The following is a 20746-nucleotide window of genomic DNA, read 5'->3' as shown; positions in this document are numbered from 1 at the left end:
TTTCGGCAACTAAGAAGCTTTATTTCTGAGTAATATGTAAGGATTAGCTTGTGGCTTCGAGCTGCAGAAAAGTGGTTGTCAATTTCTCTTTCTTTGAGTGGATTTCTTGCACAAGTAAATACTTTGCACAAGTAAATGTCAATTTTTTCTTGCATAACCATTCTGCCACCTTGCGGGAACACCTGAACTCGTTCGCCAGCATTTTTTGGTACTCGCAAGTTGGCACGCTACTCGCAAATCCGCCCGGACTTCTACCCCCCATTACTAGCCTGAGGACTTTCTCCCTTCCTTTCTCAATTGCGGGAACAGGTAGTCCTGAGCTCTTGAGAACAAACACGCGTGTGACGAAGAAGCATCGCTACTTCCCTCCGACTGCTCTCCGTCTGTGAAACGAAGAAACGGAAAAATGCAGCTGCCACCACGCGGAGCTGCGGAGGCTGAAGATCAGGGAACATGGTTGGTGGCGGTGGAGTCGGATGACGCCACGGGGTCCTGGCCACCGTATGGACAGGACCGGCCGCCGTGACCGCCACGGCACTCGACGACTGGCACGTGACCGCTGTCCCACATGCCGGAACCGCACAGCTCGCACAGGCTGGCGAGAGTGCACGGGATCCACGGCAGGAGCCGGAATTGGTGCAAGAGGCCCCGTGCCTGCATCGACCACGAAACATTGCTGTAACTGAGGCCCACGCTGTTGGAGGGGTATCAACATCGATTTTCAATGATGGCTGCTGGGCCTTTATGGTGCAAGGGCCAAGGAGCACCATGTTTTTTGATGCACTTATTACTCCCTCAATAGTCGAAATGGAGCCTAGTACGGAGCAGGGATAAGAAATGAGAATGACAACACCAGCACACCTGTTCCCCGTCTTGCCCAGGTGGCTGTTTCGCGAGAACCAATCCTGTAAGTTATCACACTTTTTAATACGTCTAAGCCCTCTCATCACGCACCTTACGGAGCACCAGATCCCCGTCCATATGTCCCGCCAGGGAGCTGAAGTGGAGGAGCATCTCGTCAGGCCGCATGCCCTGGTCGACGACGTCGCCTCCGTACAGGGCCACGATGGCCGCACCCAGGAACAGGTGGAACCAGTCCGTCTGGTAGCGGGCCCAGCACGCCTCCCACATCTGCAGGGCCTCCGGCTCGGCGAACTCCCGCTTGAAGCACAGAACCAGCCACCGGTGCACGAACAAGAGCTCCAGGGCATCCGGGTAGTGCTCGCACTGGCACTCCAGGTGCGCATAGAAGCGCGGTGTCATCAGCCGCAGAAGCTCTCGCATGTACTCCTGAAGACGCACGAGAACAGATGACTTTCCTTTCAAACAACGACAGTCTTTCTCGAGATACTTTAATGCAGAATTTTCGGACTGCGTCTTTCGGCATGTCTGTCTGTGTCTGTCACATGATTCAGCCACCGGGGCAAGGTTTAAGCACTTGCTGAATGCCCAGCTATCTCGAACTGGTGGCTCCGTTCATACTTGTGAACATAGTCTAGCAATAAGCAAATATTATGCATATCTGAGGCGCTACATCGTCATGTAAGTATTACGTGGTGTGTTCCTTTACTAGAAAGTGCATAGATACACGAATCTTAAGACCCTGGTGTTTCTTACAGTGCACTGAAAATGCGACACTATGCACGAAGGGAGGCCTGTAGACGACTATAATCTTTCGAGAACATTTGCAGTAAAGCATGCAGATACACGGCCAATTTTTGTTTATTTATTTCAATATGCTGTAGACCTAGGTCCAAGCAGGAGTGGTGCATGACTTATGCAGTAGAGTTTCAATGCTGCTGCACACGAAGATGAGCGCAATCTAAAGAAAACAGTTCAACACTGAGTATGGTGTAAAAAGCAGTGTCAAAGATAGAATGTTCAGCTCACAAGCAAAAACATAGAAACCCAATGAAAAGTGAAAGACATAACACCTTACAATAAAATGTGAAGCCCTGCTCATTACCCTGTGTGGTTGCTAATTTATGCACAAACTAATGCACAATTTAGCAAAAGTTCGTTACCCTTTATTTCTTAAAAATCATACTATCATTTTCGATTTCGCCACAAATGGCAGTTTACTCTAGTACACTATTGATGACAGCGAATTGGACCTTTTGTGGATGTTGTTGCGACTTCCGGGTAGTAGTATTGTCTTGCCTTTGAGGATTACCCGAGGTGCTTAAAGAGGTGATCTGAAGCTATGGCATTGAACACATGCAAACCTTCGCATAATAAGTGTAAGTATATCAAAGTAATTCCTAACACTAACAATGCTGGAAATACACCTCCTTACACATTATAAGCAACAGATTTAGAATAACACTAACATTTAAAATGGAAATGATATGTTTTATGCCCACCGTTGTACTGCGTGCAACTGTACACCTCTTTCTGAGGACACAGCAACGCTGTACAAACACAGGAATGTTGTACTAGAATTATCGTTAAAGGGGCCCTGCAACACTTTGTGAGCATGATCAGAAAACGCTGCCAATCGGTAGTACAGGCTCCTGACAACACGCGAGCCATATATTATAGCGCAGTATGCAGCCTGGAATTCACAATAAATTATCAAAGTCAGCTAAATATTACTTTCTCTTCTCTCGAAAAATGACGGAAGACGCTCAAAAATCACCCGTAGATGGCCATCTATCAGCCACTGGCTGATTTGAACATGGCGTGCTCAGTCGTTCTAAAAATCGCTGCGGGAGGCCGTGACTTGTCTGCGCGTGCATTCACGACGACACTTAAAATCCAAATAGAAAAAAGTGCTCAACCTCACAAGGCGTGTGTGACGTAATCTCTTTGCTTCTAACATCCCTCACTTCTTAGCTTCCAGCGCTTTCGTCAGGACAAGAGAAAATAGAATGCAATTGCAGCACTCTTGTAACTCCACTCGTACCGGACGGATTCTTAAAATTTTCACGACGTTGAATTCGTGAGGCAATTAGCTCTTCCAGTGAATTCAATCTACGGTTACCGTATTTACTCGATTCTACCGCGCCCTTGATTGTAACGTGCACCCGATTTCCGCGACGAAAAAAAAAAAGTAGGACATCGATTGTACGGCGCACCCATTTTCCGCGACGGGAGAGAAAAAAAAAGTCCGTAGGTGTCAACTTTTGCACATTGAGAACAAGTATTTGGGTTTTGATGCACTGAAGTTTCAAAAGATAAAACACAAAGTCAAACAGCCAGCCCTGTAGCTAAAACTGTGACCACTACGGTGGCGTTACGAGTCGCGTAATAGGTCAGTCCTCGTCGCTGTCGGACAACTCCTTATCACTGTCAACAGCCCAAAGCATCTGATCCTCGGTACCGTCCATGGCATTCGAGATGCCACATTTCTTGAATGCCTTGGTCACTATGGCTGATGGTATTGCACACCACGCGTCCTTCACCCACGCAGCGAAGTCTTGCAGAGAGGCGCACTTCATCCTGTTGCCTAGCGTGAAATCATGTCGTTCATTGATCAGCCAGTCAGTGTAAAGCGCCCGCATCTTGTCCTTCAACGGCTTGTTCAGGCAGACATCCAGCGGTTGAAGTTGTGATGTCATGCCGCCAGGTATGACTACAAGGTCCGTATTGCACGCAGCGAGCTTGTTCTTGATCCGCTGGTCGAGATGGTACCTGAACGCGTCGAGCACGAGCATCGCTCGCAGGCCCAAACTGGCGGCAGGCCGCTTCCGCCAGACGTGATGGATCCAATCGGCGACCAGGTCCGTCGTCATCCAACCTTTCTCGTTGGCTCGCACGATCACACCACTCGGGAGAATGACTTCTTTCGGGAGCATTTTCCGCTTAAATATCAGGTACGGGGGAAGCTTGTGCCCATCTGCTGTGCAACAGAGCATTGCCGTCACTCTAGTTCTTTCGTGGCCCGATGTCAGCACGCGAACTTGTTTCGCCCCCTTCTTCTCGACGGTTGTGGTGCCAGGCATGTCGAAGTACAGAGGCATCTGATCGGCATTCCCGATTTGCCCAAGCAGGTAGCCATTTTTGTGCCGCAAGTTAAGGACAAACCTCTGAAAACTGGGAAGTTTTTCTTCGTACTCCTCGGGCAACTTTTGGCATATGCCCGTTCGCCTTCGGAGGAAAAATCCTTTCTTCTTCATAAAGTTACTTAGCCAGCACCTGCTCGCTTTGAACTGGCTCCACGTTAGCCCTTTTTCCAAGGCTAACTGCATAGCCCGCACTTGGAGCAGTTCTATCGTCACGGGCCGTTGTGCCGCTCGCTGTTCAAGCACATACTCGGCGAGCAGCTCTTAAATTTTCGGAAACCCACCCTGCTGCGGTCCACTGAAGCCTTTACGTGAAGCCTTGCAGTCGACAATCTTCTGCTTCTGTTTCCGCCAGTCCCACACGCACGTTTCAGGAACTCCGAACGACCGCGATGCGGCCCGATTTCCGTCCGTTTCTGCACACGCGATTACTTTTCTTTTAAAAGCGGCATCGTGGTGCACTCGTCAAGTCTTCGGAGTCTGCCCTTCCATGCCGTCGATGTTAATGCACTACGATATGACGAACTCCTCAGCACACGTACGAAGTGCCGCACATGGAAAACACATTGGCAGAAATGGCCGACTCGCGATGCCGACGCACATGAGGGGCGGCCATTTTTGAAGTGTCGATGGCAATAGAATGACCGTATTCATTTTTTTTTCGTACTCGATTATAACGCGCATGCAATTCATGAACTCGCTAAACTGGAAAAAAGGTAGATTCAAGTAATTATGGTACTTGAAAAAATATTTCAGGGCCCCTTTAAGGCTGCACAGATGGCACGTAAGCCACACTCATTTGCACTTGTACCTGCATCTGCCCGAAGTGATGATAGTTTTTCTTTGACTTTTCCTTTAGGTTTTTTAAAATGCGAATGGATTTTTTTGTCGGGCTATGTCAGGCGTCCGTCGGGATCCTTCTACTGCCCTCTCCCATAGCAACCGCAACGGGCGCGCGCGTCTCTAGCAACCAGAGGCCCTCCCATGTCACGCTTCGGCATTGGAAGCTGTCAGCAACAGTAGGGGGTGCGCGCGCTTATCCTCACCCCTTGCCACCGAAGCATCTGGTGCAAGAAAGTGTAGGAGAGGGTAGGTACAGTGCTTTGCCGCTTCTCTCGCCATTCGCTCTCTCTCCTCCCTGTGCCTCACTCTCGACCGTTCGCTGGCTGGGCGCCTCTCAAGAACATCCGGAAGTGTGTGCTCGAGAAGCCGCTGTGATACGTCAACGCCAAGTCGAGAAAGCCGTTTGTTTCGTTCACTTCATAGTATTTTGTTAACCGGGCACTCTAGCTACTAGAGCTGGCGAGCTACTAGAGCAGCGAACAGTGCTATTGGCTGCAAGGTGTAAAAAAAAAGAAAACACTATTCTCCTAACGCCGAGTTCTCACGTGCAAAACACCATTATGGGCGCTATGCAATGCATTTCTTCACGATTCTCTTTAGGGAGGTGGGGGCATTTTTTCTTTGGGATGTTTGACTTCACTGTTTCTCTCAACCTCTTTGCATTGCTCACCTTTTATTGCGTGTTTTTTCCCCCACAATTTATGTTCTACACAGCAAACTTAGTATGAAGTTGGCGCTCATCTTCGTGTGTCTCTTTGTACTCATTTCACGCTATAGCAATCATCATGGCATCACTATGTGACTGATTTTTTTTGCGTAACTTGTGTTGGTGCCGACAGCACTGACCGCGAACTCTCGCATTTGACGAGGCTTCCACCTTAATGAAATAGTGCAGCACAAACCAAGTTAAGGTCCATGTCACCGTCCTTGGGGGAGCTGACGAATATGGTGCGCTGCATGAGCCCCACGAAGCACCAAAAGGCTTCGGACTCATCTTGGATTTCGGCCAGGACAGGAGCCAGGAGATCGGACATGCCCTGGGTGTAGCCAAGTTTCGGGTTGCAAGCCGCATAGTTGAGGAGGATGTTCCTGATGGAAAGACGACACGTGTGAAACTTAGCACATGTCATGAAGTGACACTTCGCAGGGTTGTTAGCTTAACTTTGATATAACAAACAAAGCTGTAAAAAATATCAGATACAACAAGCTAGATCTGACATGTTTCTCGATTCAGCACATAACGCTATCAGTGCCTGTTGTATGCATGTACCATTAGCTAGCACTGGCTGTACGCCAATAAATAATTGCAGTACTGCAGGTAGCAAATAAAAGCTAAAATTCGGCCATCACTTCCTAAATTCAGCTAGCGCTGGTAGGAGTAAGTGATGATTGTGGTCATCATTTAGTTACCACTTGCCAGCATTATCCATCAAAAAGCAAACATTGGCCAGTAATAGCTAGTGCTGATTATGTGAGCAAATAAGCTGTACACATAGCCAGCAGAAAGCCAACAGTCAGCCAACTCTAGCCAGTGCAAGTAAACATAACAATTTGTGTCTTTGACGACCTTGCTTGACGACTTAGTGTCATGTATTTATGCATTCAAACTTTCAGTACTTTCTTAGTGTTTCATTTTAATACAGTAATTTTATTGTGTGTGATTTCTTAGGTATACTTAGCTTTTTATCCTATGATCTTCATTTATGCGAGAAGTTGTCCGACATCATCATTCTATTACAGAGAGTGAGCGAAGAAGAGCTTAGAAAATATTATCAAAAGAAACGGGGGTGAGAGAGTTTTTCTCACTTCATGATCTCGATGTTGGGATTGTCATCACCAGCATAGAAAGGATTGGTCCGGTCAGTGCGCACCACGTCCTTCTCCACGGTACATTCGACGTTCCGCCAGAAGGCTTCGCGCTCAGCCGGGCTCATCCGCTCTCTGCATATCACAACCAGTTTTTTTTAACGCGAAATCCTACGTTCTACAAACACCAACACAATGCTACAATATCAGTGAAAATTTTCAAAAGTTGCAGTTTCACGCAATCGCCACCCACGAACTTCAACCCACGGCACCGTTATATGGCTCATCACCAGATTTTCGAAGGCACAAGCATACAATGACTAAAAACAAGATGTGACAATGACCACATATCTGAAATACACTCAAGCCTCAATAAGACGAATTCAGATATAACCAATTATCGGTTATGATGAAGTGACCAACCAATAGCGTATTTACTCATGTGATCCTCGCACTTGCATAATTCCCCCCCCCCCTTGATCGCCCCCCAAAAATATGATATCTTTTTTTCCTCGAGTAATTATCGCACCCCCAAAAACTGCCGCAATAATGTCGTCTGCTCGTTCCAACCACTGAGGATAGCGTGCGCCATTTTTTTTAAGCATCAAGCATACTATTATTGCACGGAGATTCAATCCAATCTAAGCCAAGCTAAAGTGGCAAGTGCGCATTGCGGCGTGTTTTGTTTGTTGAGTCGGTAATCTTGTCACGTTATGGGGCGATACTAAACCTACACGGCTGCTTTCAAGTTGAAAGTGACAAATCATGCACTAAACAACGGCAACAGGGCCGCCGGCTGGCCTTTCGGAGTATGAGCTTTGTGTTCGCTACTGGTGACAGCAGCTGAAAGCCACCAAGACGCGTTGGGCCTGCCGTGTGCCTAAAACTGGGATTGATGGTAAACTTTATTTCTTCAGAAGAAAACTGCGGACGATTCTGTAAATAGTCGTCAGCCCAATACTGACGACCTACGCTTACCTTTTGAGGGCTCCTGTTGAGCGACGAATGCTACCGCTACGCCCACGACGCCCACAAGCTTTACGTATAGTATTCTAATTCTCGACTATTTCCTTGCACCTTTTGTGTCTGAAATGAATATTGCCTTGTGTTGAACCTGTGGTTTTATTGTTGAGGTAACTTTTAATTAGTACTTCTCAAAGCTTATTAGTTGCTGGTGTGAGAATCCCGATTTGTGGCCACTTTGTTTTCTTTTTTGCTCTATACGTTTTCGTAGAGTTTTCCCTGCGTGATTCTCGCACCCCCCAACTTTGCATCGGTTTTCCGCCAAAAAAAAGGTGCAAGGATTATGCGAGTAAATACGGTAGCTTTACCACAGTGTTAAAAAAAAATGTTTGTAACTAATTTTCAGATACAACGAAGGATTTTCGTGGCAGATGTTACTTCGCTGTAATGAGGTTTGAGTGTAGTCAGAGCACACTTTATACTTTCTATCACAAACCTTTGTCGCACAACGAAAATCATTGTTATCATAGCTATGTCACATCGCCTTAACGCTATGTGCCCAGAAAACTTTCAACACGAACACCACACACAGTATAATAGCAGCGTAGAATTCTTGATGGGGAAGTGACAAAAGCTAAGTTTCCACCAGAGTGATTGCATGCAAGCCAGATAGAAATTTTATTGTCACACAACAAGGATACACAGCAAAGAACGCAAATGTTCCGAGAGTGTACTGCATTGACGTACAGCTCAAAAACAACTGAAAATTTGAACGGTCCCCACACAATTCTTCTCATTGCCCAGTACATCTTACCTAGATGTCGTAGTAAAATACTATGTTGAGTGAAAAAAATCATGAGGATTCCATGTTCTGCGGCAATCTGTGTACGCAAAGGTTTGTCGAGACAGCAAGACGAAGTGGAGTTTGTGATGTGACATATTAACACCCACAGCACTACGCCACTGCAATCTACAAAGCTCCAAGCCATGATATTGAATTTTACTACATCAGCTTACTATATCAGTTCACTGTTATGTTTTAAAAGATAATTGATGTTCCTGTTTAAAGTATGAGCTGCACCGACATAAATAAAGAATAAAGGTATTGGCTATTGGAAAACCAAACTACACTCAAACCTTAACAAAGTTGCATTATATAACAAAGTTCCATCCTACCCGAAAACAAATGTGTTGTATTCAAAAATTTGTTACAAAGATACATTCCTAACACTATTATAAAAGTATATTCCAAGCACTATGTCTATTGCAAGACTATTCCTCATTTACTTAGTTAAAATTTGTATTTCACCACATCTGGCTTTGTTATATCGGTGTTTGAGTATACCCGATTCCTTGTTACAACTGAGCAACCTTAATCATGCAGCAGTGATTACCTCTGCTTGCGAATATCCTGGTACTCGAGAAATCGGTCGTTGCGAATTTGTTCCCGCTCTTCGAAAGTTGTCGAGAAGGCGTAGTGCTGTAGCAACAGCGGCCACGCCTCCCTCCGTAGCCTGGGATCCAAGCCTCTGAAGAAGATTGCCTGCACCAAAGATAGGAGCATATAACTATCCATACACACGCCATCAAAGGTCAATAGCCAACAAACATTGAATTTCGCAGTACATTATTTTTCATTAATTTTTTTATTTAAACATCCGAACTTCTCGCTGGGCTACAGCAGGAATGGCGAAATAACGGGTTGGAAACCAAAAAGAGGCAACCAGATCTTAAGAAAAATAGAACTAAAGACCCCTGCAATAGTTCACAGAGGGGCATGAAAAACTAACATTCATAAATAGTAACTATGTATGACAACAGGTGCTCCCACTCATACCTAAACACGGAGTAGAAAGAAACAGTACCAGACAAATGTCATAGTACGAGCCTTTCGTGTTTTGCGTCTAGTTTGATTCCACGTATTTTTTCGCTATAGTTGGTCGCCTTTCAACTAACATAGCGACACTCATGAGGTTTCACACGAATTCCTACCACACAGGCTTGCAGCACAAGCATGCTGTGTTTATAGAGAGTTATGATATTACTCGATATGCAGGATCCATAATGTCACCATGTACGTAAGACCTGATTTCACGCAGAGCGCATGTTCACAAGCTCTGAACACACGCTCTATATGAAACATGGCGTAATTACATACACGACAGCGTCGAGGATGCAATGTACAGTACTCGCAGATCAAAACAGGTGGATTCCGGACCAGGAAACGCATATACTTTGTCTTTCACCATCTTCAGTTTGGGTCATATCTGCGGAATTCCAACTCGAACACGCAAATCGCAGCGCACATTATTTTCAGAGACTAGAACTGCCGCTACAAGACGTAATTAGCTTGAGAAATTGCACGTAAGATTTTTTATACTGAAAATTCCTGTTTGAACTTGCAAGCACTATACAGAGTGCTGCAGCTCAATACTAAAGCTGCTACCACACAGACGTGGCTGCCACCGTTGCATGCACCCAAGTTCAACTTGCGCTGAAGTGCTTAAGAGAAAACGCCGAGGTAAGGAAAATGGCGCAACCTTTCGCAGTTGAAAGTCATCGTCGATGCTCCCGTCGTCGTTCATGTACTGCCGCCAGGCCTCCTCGTCGACTGGCGTGCTGTAGAGGCCTTCCTCGGGGTGGCATTCCTCGGCCGACACCTGAGGCTTGGACACCGAGAAGTGGTCGTACGGGCAATTCTCGTTCTGCAATCACAGAGGCCAATCGCAGGTAATTTATTTTAAGACTATTCTTCATTTACTTCATTATAACCAATATTTCGCTACATCCGAGTTCGTTATATTGAGGTGTGAGCACTGTAACTGGGACAGCAGTACTGACTCGCTGCAAGCAGCAGTAATGAACTAGAGAAGTGGGCAAAACTTGTTCCTTCATTTGCGTTTTTGCGATATACAGTCCAAAATCTTCATAACCAAATAAATCCAGTTTCGTTACATCCAGAAATTCGTAATAAAGAAATGTATGTACCACTGTTTCAGTGGAATTTACTTTATTATAACGAATCACTTGATGCATACACAGCAGTTTAAAACTGACCTTGCTTCCTAAATGATTCTGCATATTGGGTATCAACATTGCAGAGTTAAAACATCCTGCATCATTCCTTATGTGATGCATTTTATTTTGTCAAACTACATTTTTTTATGCTTTTCGAAATGCATTCCTATTGTTATATGCATATACTGTTGTGATGCGATTGCCATTTCCTGTTTCTTGCTGACGATTTTCTCGGAACATATTTTGCATATCTTTTAATGTATACGTCCCAGCGTTGCACTTTTACGTGGCACCAATATTATGCCTTCACAGCCTCTCTTTTATCACTAATCAAATGCTTTGCTGGCCTTTTCTCTGCTTATAAGGATGTCGGGGTTTCTCAAGCAGCCTTTCTACGTCATTTTTTCTTGCCCGCCTGCGTTCTGCAATTGTTCATTAGAAATAAACCTCCATTTATCAATTCATTAAGTTTAGGTTTAACTACCGCTCAGGCATTGAACAAAAAAAATCATGTCGAGATGAAAAAACCTGAAAAGCACTTGAGCCTTGCCGTTAAGGGTAGCAGGCGATAGCATTATAGGGCTCCTCATGTGCATCGCCTTCACTGTTAGCCTTGCTTTGGTTCTGTGTGGTTGCTTCAAGCATGGCTCTGAGGTATGTCGCAATACCTCAGATCGTTAGACTAACAAACTTTAGTCTTCTTGCGCGGAGTTCACTCAATGCTCGTAAACTGTTGCACAAAAAGTCTTAGACAAAAACGCAGAGACGCACAGAGTGCATGTTATCAACATACTTACACTCAAAACCTCATTACGACAAAGTTGCATCTCCGACGGAAAAAACTTTGTTATATCCGAAGATTCGTTATAAAGGTATATTCGTAATACTGCAGCTACTGCTAGCCTATTCATCACTTACTCCGTTATAACCGATAATTCGTTATACCCGAGTTTGCTGAACAGAGGTTTGAGTGTACGTATAAAAAAAATGACATGACCTTATGTACGAAGATACAGAGCTACATTACGCATGACAGCAAGTGCATATCAGCAAAAACCACTCGTGTGTCGTACTCCTCACATACACGATTTCCTTGATGAATAGAGAGAGGCACTTGGCTTATGCATTTTTCATTCAAACTTAAAATCTTGTAAGCCCCGACAATAAGGCGCGTCATTTCGCTGGTGTTTTCTGCGATTACGATGCACTTGTGAAACTTCGGTGAGAAGCCACAGCTATTGCAATAACAGTTCACGAGTACTGGCAAACTGAAAAGCCCAGATCGATACTCTTAAAAAGTTCACTCAATGAAGTTTAACCTGTAGTTAACAGTCTGGCTACACTGATCTTCACGATCATCACACTGTGACAATGTCTTTGTCATCACATCTTACTTTGCTCTTCTTGCCCCGCGTAAGGAAGTCGAAGTCTCCGAGGACCGGCGCCAGCCTCTCGAGGCCCCCGTGGTGGAAGTGGAAGATCTTGTACTGGCTCTCCCGACTGGCGATCACCAGCTGGCCGCAGGTACACTCACGGTTGCTGAACAGTAGCCGCAGCGATCGCATCTGGCCTGCACATCAAGATGAATCGATAGAGGGATTGGCAGTTTGATTTTTACAAGGTAGACGTAATTATACATTCAGAGGTCCCGAAGTAGAAGCTGTCGGGGGGACCTTTTGATTGTTCCCTTGATTGATCAGTTTTATTCATCGCAGCACACTGGTAAGAAAAAGCAGGGTCAAAAATTGGCCCCATATCTGCATGTTAATCTGCAAATGTCGTCTAAAGACGACAGTCTTGCGTCTGGAGAGATTGAACAATATGTTTATTTGATGTTCTGCGCAAGAAAATTGGTGAATGGTATTCTGGAGGCGCTGCGTTAGAGTGCCTCGAGCGGGCAGCGGAGGTGAACGAGTGCACCAAGTCCCATCACACGTGAGACATTAGCGCTATCTGGCAGTTTTCTTGGAAAACGTAGCATGCGGCTCCGAGACGGGCGTGCGCACCCGTCTTAGAGACGATAAGGTGTAGACGCAAGGCGACGGGTAGGTGCCACTAACGTGTCGTCTTAGCAAAGCGTTGGAAACACTCGCCTTTTCGTGCAGGCGTTGCATGGTCAGCGCAGCGTGATAAACGCTACGGTCCATGAAATTACTTATGTACGCCTTTTCTAGTAAAAGACGCACACAAAGAATATATACATGTTGTTAAGGTGCCTCAGATATGCGCAATTATTGATTTTTAATCTACAATCGCACACGTATGAACGCTGATGCTTGAGCAATATTGGTGGGCGCTGCAAATCGGGCCGGCCGTTTGGGGCATCGGCTGGTGCCGTTCAGAGTATCCGGTACCGTTAAGAGTGGACGGACAGACAAATGTAAAGACAGACCGAAATTTTTGCGTCGAAGGTCCCCAAGAAAGACTATCGTCTTTAAAAAATTACCAGTGTTTCTCGTCAACTGCGGCGGCATTTTACAGTATTGAACACTACGAAATGAACACTACAAGCAGTTTAAAACGGCAGTATGTCAGCATCAATGCCACTGATTTCTGGTTGAACGCTGACTTCTAGTTGAATAGGGACACTCTTATCACTACCGGAACCTTTTATCATACACGCAAACCTTATTATAACAAAGTTGTATCTTACACGAAAAAAGGTTTGTCATATCCGAGAATTTGTTATAAAGGTTTACCGTATTTACTCGATTCTACCGCGCCCTCCATTGTAACGCGCACCCGATTTCCACGACGAAAAAAAAAAAAAAAATGTAAGACATCGGTTGCAACGCGCACCCATTTTTCTCGCTGGCCCGCAGGATCACACCACTCGAAAAAACAGCTCTTTTCGGGAGCGTCTTCCATTTAAGTATGAGGTAAGGGCAAAGCTTGTGCCCATCTGACGTGTAACAGAGCATTGCCGTCACTGTAGTTTTACCATTGTTATGCCAGCGAGTCCTCGTCAAACATCCGTGCCTCTGAAAAAGGCAATCTGGGTCAAGGCCAGCCCGCAGTCCGCCTGACACGAACAATTCAACGGCGTAAACACGCGCGGCGCCTCTCGGGCCCACGTGCAGTGAGTCAGCAGCGCACGTGACAGCGAGCCGGCGTCCTCGTGTCTGGGGGTAACGTGGCCCAGCGGCGACCCCATTGGAGGAATCTGCCCTGACGACCAGCGGCGCTTCTGATTGGACATTTTGGTTGGACCCGGTGCAAATAAAAGAAGCCCTGCGGCGTGTCGCGATCGGCGGTCCTATGAGAGAGGAGTCCCCATGTCGGAGAGCCGACATGTGTGTGAGTCGGCGGTCTTAGGCGAAAAGTTCACCTATGTATTAGAGAGGAGAGCTCGGCTCTTCGAGTCTCTGTCGGCCCCAGTGCCGAAATTGTAACGCCTCTGTATATATGCTGTACATAAACCTTGTTTAACTCACCGTCGTCTCGTCTGCTCGTCTTATCAGCTCGGCGCAGAAGCAGTCGCGAGCTGAGAAACATACGCTACCAAACGGCTGGTGACCTTCCCGGCGGAGTTGAAAGCAGTGGCGCCTTCGGGGCCATGTTGGCGTCGCCGTCTTTCGCAACAGCGGTGGCATCGGCGGGATCGGTCCGTCTTTCGCAACAGTGGTTGGCAGCTGCGGGATCGGCCGGCGTCAACGACATCGATGCGGTGAGTGCCTGATGTTTTCCCCTCAGTTCACCAGACTACTCTAGCTCAGGTTGTAGTAGTTTAGAGAAGGGCTGTGTGAAGCATTAGAGTGAGCTTTGATCGTTTCAAGCAAAGTCGAAGTGCTTTGAAACCAAAGTTAATGCGGAGGGGGTAAACACGGGAGAGTGAAAAGTTGCTTGCGCGTCTTGCTAGTTGACTTATAGTGGGTACGGCAAGTAAATTGTTAACAGGGGCAAACAGCAAGAGGCTAGTGTGAACGATGGAGAACCTTAAAGTGAAGGAACTCATCGAAATTTGTGAGGAACTCGGCATTACTTTGGGCCGTGCGAAACGAAAGCAAGCGATCCTTGAGATCATGAAGGATGAGGGAGTGTCGGCTGAGGAAGTCGATGAGGCCTGGGTGGATATTAAAGCACGCCGCGAAGAGGCTGAAAGGCGAGAAGTAGAAGCTCGCGAACGTGAAGAAGCTGAAAGGCGCAAAGCTCGCGAACGTGAAGAAGTTGAAAGGCGCGAACGTCGCGAGCGCGAGGAGGCCGAGAGACAAGAGCGCCTAGAGTTGAAACGACTAGAATTGGCAATCCTACAGTGTTCGCAGGCGCCTAGCGTAGCTTCTCAGACGATTCAGGTCTGCGGTTTTAGAATTCGGGACCAACTGCCACCGTTCGTAGTAGGCGAGGACATGGTGAAGTATCTTGTCAAGTTTGAACACGTCTGTGAGCGAAACGCTTTGGAGCGGTGTCTTTGGGCGCGGAACCTGTTAGCTCTTCTTCCCGGCGAAGTGTCCGACGCGATAACTTGCTTGTCGAGGGAAGCGTTTGAGAGCTATGACGAGGTTAAGGAAGTGCTCTTGAGACGTTATAAGTTGTCACCCGAGGCTTTCAGGCAAAGGTTCCGGTATGCTAAAAAGGGGAATGAGTCACACGTTGACTTCGCGTTTCGTCTTAAAGCCGATTTGATTGAATGGCTCAAGGGCGAAGGTGTTTATGACGACCGCGATAAAGTGGTGGAATGCGTTGCATTGGAGCAATTCTACCGCTGCATCGAGGAGGATGTCAAACTTTGGCTGCAGGACAGACTTGGGGAAGTACGGTTAAACAAGGCAGCTGAGTTAGCTGAGGAGTATTATACTCGCCGAAAGTTGCATAGCAGGGCAGTGCGCGTTGAAAAGGATGAAAGGAAAGAGGGCTTTTCAAGGAAACCTGATCAACGGAAACCCGCTCCGCACCGTAATTTCAAGAAGGACCCGTCTCTTACGAAGGACAGTGTAGGGGAAGGGCAAACAGAAGCGGAGAAATCGAGTGAGGTTTCTACCACACAGGCATTTGAATCGGAAAACAAACGAAAGCCGCAAATCTGCTACAACTGCAAAAAGGAAGGACACATCGCGAGAAACTGTCAGGAAAAGTTTGCCTTCGCAACGATCCGAGAATCAGAAAAAAACATTCGGTTGTTGGAGCCGTATCTCCAAGAAATTAGGGTCAATGAGAAAACATGCCGAGCACTTAGAGACTCAGCGGCAACCATGGACGTTGTCCATCCTTCATTGGTGTCTCCGGATGACTTCACAGGAGAATGCGCGTGGATCAGGCAAGTCGCCGAGGAGCAGAGTGTGCGCTTACCAATCGCCACGGTTGTCATTGAAGGCCCGTTCGGTGAGCTTCGCACCGAAGCGGCTGTGTCTGCCGCGCTAAATGATCGTTTTCCTTATCTTTTCTCCAACAACTCGGAGCAGCTTCTCAAAGAGCAGGGCAAATCGTTCTTCCCCAACTTAGCGTGCATAGCTCTCACGCGATCGCAAGCGCGGAAGCTATCGCGGCAGCTTGATCTGGTTCCATGCGGTGAATTCTCAAGTGACCTTGTCGGCGGGTCGACGGAACCCCAGAAAGGAAAGTTTCCGCATGAGTCATGTGAGCAGTCACGCGAGCGGCCCGTCGCCGAACCGACCGGCGCGGTTTCCGTAGAAAGGGGAGACGACATGGCGCCATTGAGTCAGAGCGAGAGGGTTGCAACGCTCTCGCCTGTAGCGGAAAGTTGGAGCGAGCTGCCGAGAGTTGATCGAGAGACGCTCATTCGAGAGCAGCGTGAGGACCTCTCGATTGAAGCGCTAGTGGAAAGCCACAAAAACGCGGCACAAGTGCTGTCGAAGGAGCACTGCGAGAAATCGGTGAAGAAGCGTGCTTTTGAAGTCGATAATCAGGTAAGGCTGCTGCAGCCGTCCAAAAGGAACAAGCTTGAGGTTGATTGGGAAGGGCCCGCAAAAGTAGTATCGAAGCTTTCCGATACCAATTGTGAAGAGAAATTAGGAAGGCGGCCGAACAAAATTTATCACAGTAACTTTAAAGCAGTCGTAAATTTACTTTTAAGTGCTTCAGAGGAAGAGGAAGCAGAAATTTTGAGTACTAGTGAGGTAATCGAAGGGGGATCGAAAGTAATCTGGGAGCAGATAAACCTAGAGCCTAGGTTAAGTGAAGTCCAAAAAGAGGACCCAAGAAAGATTGTTTTGGTGGTTGAAGACGTGTTTTCGGACTGTGACGGAAACACAAGGGTGATCGAACACGATATCGAGCTAAGCGGTGAGGAGTCAATCCGTAGCAAGCCGTATCGTTGTTTCCCTGTGCAACGTCGCAAGTGTGAGCCGCTCTTGGTACCGCATAGGTATCGTCGCCTAAAAGTGGCCGGTTACTGAGATGGAGCATGTTGCTCCACAGCGCAACTTTGACGTTCGCTATCAAAAAAAAAAAAGGGGGGGAAAGCTAAACGCTAATGCAGGTGCATTGAGCAGTGCGTTCTAGCTAGTACCTTCTCAACCTTTCGGTTTCTCGCTGGCGATTCGGGGCAAAATTTTGACCTCATCACGACCTGGGCTGAGCGCTCTCGTTTAGAGTGATCTCAAGGGGCCAACTTTGTGGTATTCTAATTCGTTACGTTGTTGTACGTGGGAAAAAAAAAAAAATTGAGTTGTCATTTTAAGAGTCTTGTGTCCCACATGTGCCTCTTGATGTAGAGGGAACAAAATTCCGATAGACACATAGATAGGTATATGTTGTACTATACTTTGTCTGGTGTTCTGTCGGGTGACCGAAGGCACTTGCGTGTGTCGTGTGTTGTCTGTTGTCGATCCGTTCTTGGCAAGTTGCAGAACCATCGACAAGTGCTGAAACCGAAGATGGTCAGAAGAGACGAGTGAAGCTGGTCGACAAGTTGTGGCGACAAGCCAGTGGAGCTGGGATCCGTCGTCAAAAATGGGATGTGTTCCCGGAACATTCTGGAGCTGTATTCTCCCCATGGCCCTGGAGGCGAACTTGGAGGGACCTGGCGAACGAGCGCACCTGACATCCGAGCCCCGTGGAAGCAGCTCGTCTTTCCGGTGCATTGTCTGGTGGCGGGGGTGCTGTTATGCCAGCGAGTCCTCGTCAAACGTCCGTGCCTCTGAAAAAGGCAATCTGGGTCAAGGCCAGCCCGCAGTCCGCCTGACACGAACAATTCAACGGCGTAAACACGCGCGGCGCCTCTCGGGCCCACGTGCAGTGAGTCAGCAGCGCACGTGACAGCGAGCCGGCGTCCTCGTGTTTGGGGGTAACGTGGCCCAGCGGCGACCCCATTGGAGGAATCTGCCCTGACGACCAGCGGCGCTTCTGATTGGACATTTTGGTTGGACCCGGTGCAAATAAAAGAAGCCCTGCGGCGTGTCGCGATTGGCGGTCCTATGAGAGAGGAGTCCCCATGTCGGAGAGCCGACATGTGTGTGAGTCGGCGGTCTTAGGCGAAAAGTTCACCTATGTATTAGAGAGGAGAGCTCGGCTCTTCGAGTCTCTGTCGGCCCCAGTGCCGAAATTGTAACGCCTCTGTATATATGCTGTACATAAACCTTGTTTAACTCACCGTCGTCTCGTCCGCTCGTCTTATCAGCTCGGCGCAGAAGCAGTCGCGAGCTGAGAAACATACGCTACCAAACGGCTGGTGACCTTCCCGGCGGAGTTGAAAGCAGTGGCGCCTTCGGGGCCGTGTTGGCGTCGCCGTCTTTCGCAACAGCGGTGGCATCGGCGGGATCGGTCCGTCTTTCGCAACACCGTGGACCGATGTCAGCACGAGAACTTGCTTCGCCCCCTTCTTCTCGACGATTGTAGTGCCAGGCATGTTGAAGTAAAGAGGCGTCTGACCGGTATTCCCGATTTGCCCAAGCAGGTAGCCATTGTTGTGCCGCAATTTTAGGACGAACCTCTGAGAACTGTAAAGCCTTTCATCGTACTCCTCCGCAAAACTTTTCGCATATGCCCGTCCCAATTCGGAGGCAAAAGCCTTTCCTCTTCATGAAGTCAGTTAGCCAGCACCTACTCGCTTTAAACTGGCTCCACATTAGACCTTATGCTAACGCTAATTGCATAGCCCGCACTTGGAGCAGTTCTGTCGTCACGGGCCGCCGTGCCGCTCGGTGCTCAAGCAGATACTCGCCGAGCAGCTCTTTAATTTGCGGAAACCGACCCTGCTGTGGTCCACTGAAGTCTTTGCGTGAAGCTCTGCTGTCGGCAATCTTCTGCCTTTGTTTACGCCAGTCCCGCACGCGCGTTTCGGGAACTCAAAACGACCACGATGCAGCCCGATTTACGTCCGTTTCTGCACACGCGATGACTTTTCTTTTAAAAGCGGCATCGTGGTGCACTCAAGTTTTTGGAGTCGGCCCTTCCATGCCGTCGATGCTACTGCACTACAAGATGACGAACTCCTCAGCACACGTACGAAGTGCTGCACAAGGGAAACACATAGGCAGAAATGGCCGACACGCCATGCCGACGCACATAGGGGGCGGCCATTTTGGAGTTGTCGATGGCAATAGAATGACCGTATTCATTTTTTTTTTCGTACTCGATTCTAACGCGCATGCGATTTATGAACTCGCTTAACCGGAAAAAAGGTGCGCATTAGATTTGAGTAATTACGGTATTCCTAAAACTACATCTATTGCAAGACTTTTTCCATTTACTTCGTTATAAATGACACTTCGTTATATCAGGGTTCGTTATATGAAGGTTCGAGTATAAATTGCCTGGTTAGCATGCACAGTTGCCCACACAGTAAAGTGAATATACTGACTTAAGTCAACGGAGAACTGTCCGCACGGACTCTCCCTCGACATGGACGACCGCGACGGACTCCGTCCGCTCAGAGAGGCACTGTCCGGAAAGGTCAGGTTGTGAGCGTGCGCGAGCTGCTCGGGCGTGCCTTCTTCCAGCATGAAGCGCGAGCCAGATCGTAGCCGCTCCAGAAGCCGTTTCGAGCCGTCGTCGCCTGCACGGAAAGTCCCAGCGGGCTATCGCAGTCGAGTTTGATGGGTGCATACTTTGATGGACAATTCTCAAACTGTGCTCACAGGACTAAATTCCAAAGCGATTGCACTGTATTCATAAAGAAGCCATCAGAAATGGCATAAATGACTCTGATGCAGGCAGTGTCAATAATGTTGCCTATCAATAGCTTTGGAATATACACTCCCTGCAAGTTTATTTGATTATGCAAAAATTAGAAATGCAACATTTGGAAATACATACAATACATACAAATGCCCAAGACTTGCTATGTAACTCCAATGAAGCCTGCAGGAACGGCAGATATGCACTTGAGTTTGTAAATACTGCCTATACTCGGCTACGACAGAAAAAAAAATCTAGGCTCCGCCCACAGAACAGAGAAACCCTGTAATTTACCTGCAAAAGGCAGTCGTGTAGCTGCTTTATGCTCAATCCACAAGTACTTTTTCTAAGCTAATGTGAGCGCTATGCACACTGAGAGAAAAGGTTCGTTGTTACAACCTAAAAAATCATGTTTAGCTGAGCAGTAATGTCACATTCTCTGATTAAATTTAGCAGGATGTTTCCTACCTAAATCCAGTGGCACAAACGCATGCATGTATGCAAAACTCAACTATGAGAAACATTCAAGCACTAGACAACGCATAAATGAGCAAGCACTATACAATGGAGAATCCTCTGTGGGAAGGGCAGCAATGACTTTGGGCAAAGCCGGCATTTTTTCTCATAAGTTGTTAACGAGTCCTTCTGCACAATCTCTACCCTACTGCACAAATGGTCGCTGCAATTAACAGAAGGTGTCACCGTCGAGTATTGTGACAATCGTGAAAAAGGCATCGGGGGTGGCAAGAGGCAGCAGTGCGGAGGGAGAGGAGGCAATGCGCGAAGGGCGCCAAGAAGTAGTTGCTTTATGCATCTTCATCTGCAGCTGCGGTAAGCCGTAACTTAGCCGTATACAGCATCACTATAAGAAAGATGCACGAATCACAGATAATGAAGTCAATCTGATGAATTTTCAGTACTTCAGTGAAATAGGGCGACAAAAGACACACTCAGAAAGAAAAAAGAACAGCAAGAAAGAAATGAAAAACAAACAGCATTCTTACAGTCCCTTTTCTTTTCCAAACGCCTAGTATTGT

At 47.3% G+C, this 20746-nt stretch overlaps 1 protein-coding gene across 1 annotated transcript in view; it reads right to left on the bottom strand.

Annotated features, from left to right (window-relative positions):
- Positions 1-111: 111 nt before the first annotated feature.
- Positions 112-20746, bottom strand: part of TBC1D16 (TBC1 domain family member 16) — a 28798-nt gene continuing 8163 nt past the window's right edge. Inside the window, exons 7-14 of the mRNA XM_075868786.1 lie at positions 19393-19587; positions 12029-12204; positions 10157-10321; positions 9011-9159; positions 6654-6788; positions 5750-5936; positions 955-1290; positions 112-654 (exon numbers count right to left, since the gene is read on the bottom strand). Of these exons, the coding sequence (XP_075724901.1) occupies positions 445-654; positions 955-1290; positions 5750-5936; positions 6654-6788; positions 9011-9159; positions 10157-10321; positions 12029-12204; positions 19393-19587 (1553 nt within the window). The 3' untranslated portion in view covers positions 112-444. The remainder of the gene's footprint in view (positions 655-954; positions 1291-5749; positions 5937-6653; positions 6789-9010; positions 9160-10156; positions 10322-12028; positions 12205-19392; positions 19588-20746) is intronic.

Source organism: Rhipicephalus microplus, chromosome 7 (genome assembly GCF_043290135.1).
Source record: "Rhipicephalus microplus isolate Deutch F79 chromosome 7, USDA_Rmic, whole genome shotgun sequence".
Lineage (NCBI taxonomy): Eukaryota > Metazoa > Arthropoda > Arachnida > Ixodida > Ixodidae > Rhipicephalus > Rhipicephalus microplus.
The sequence above is the reverse complement of the archived record's forward strand: the minus strand, read 5'-3'. Positions and strand labels throughout refer to the sequence as shown.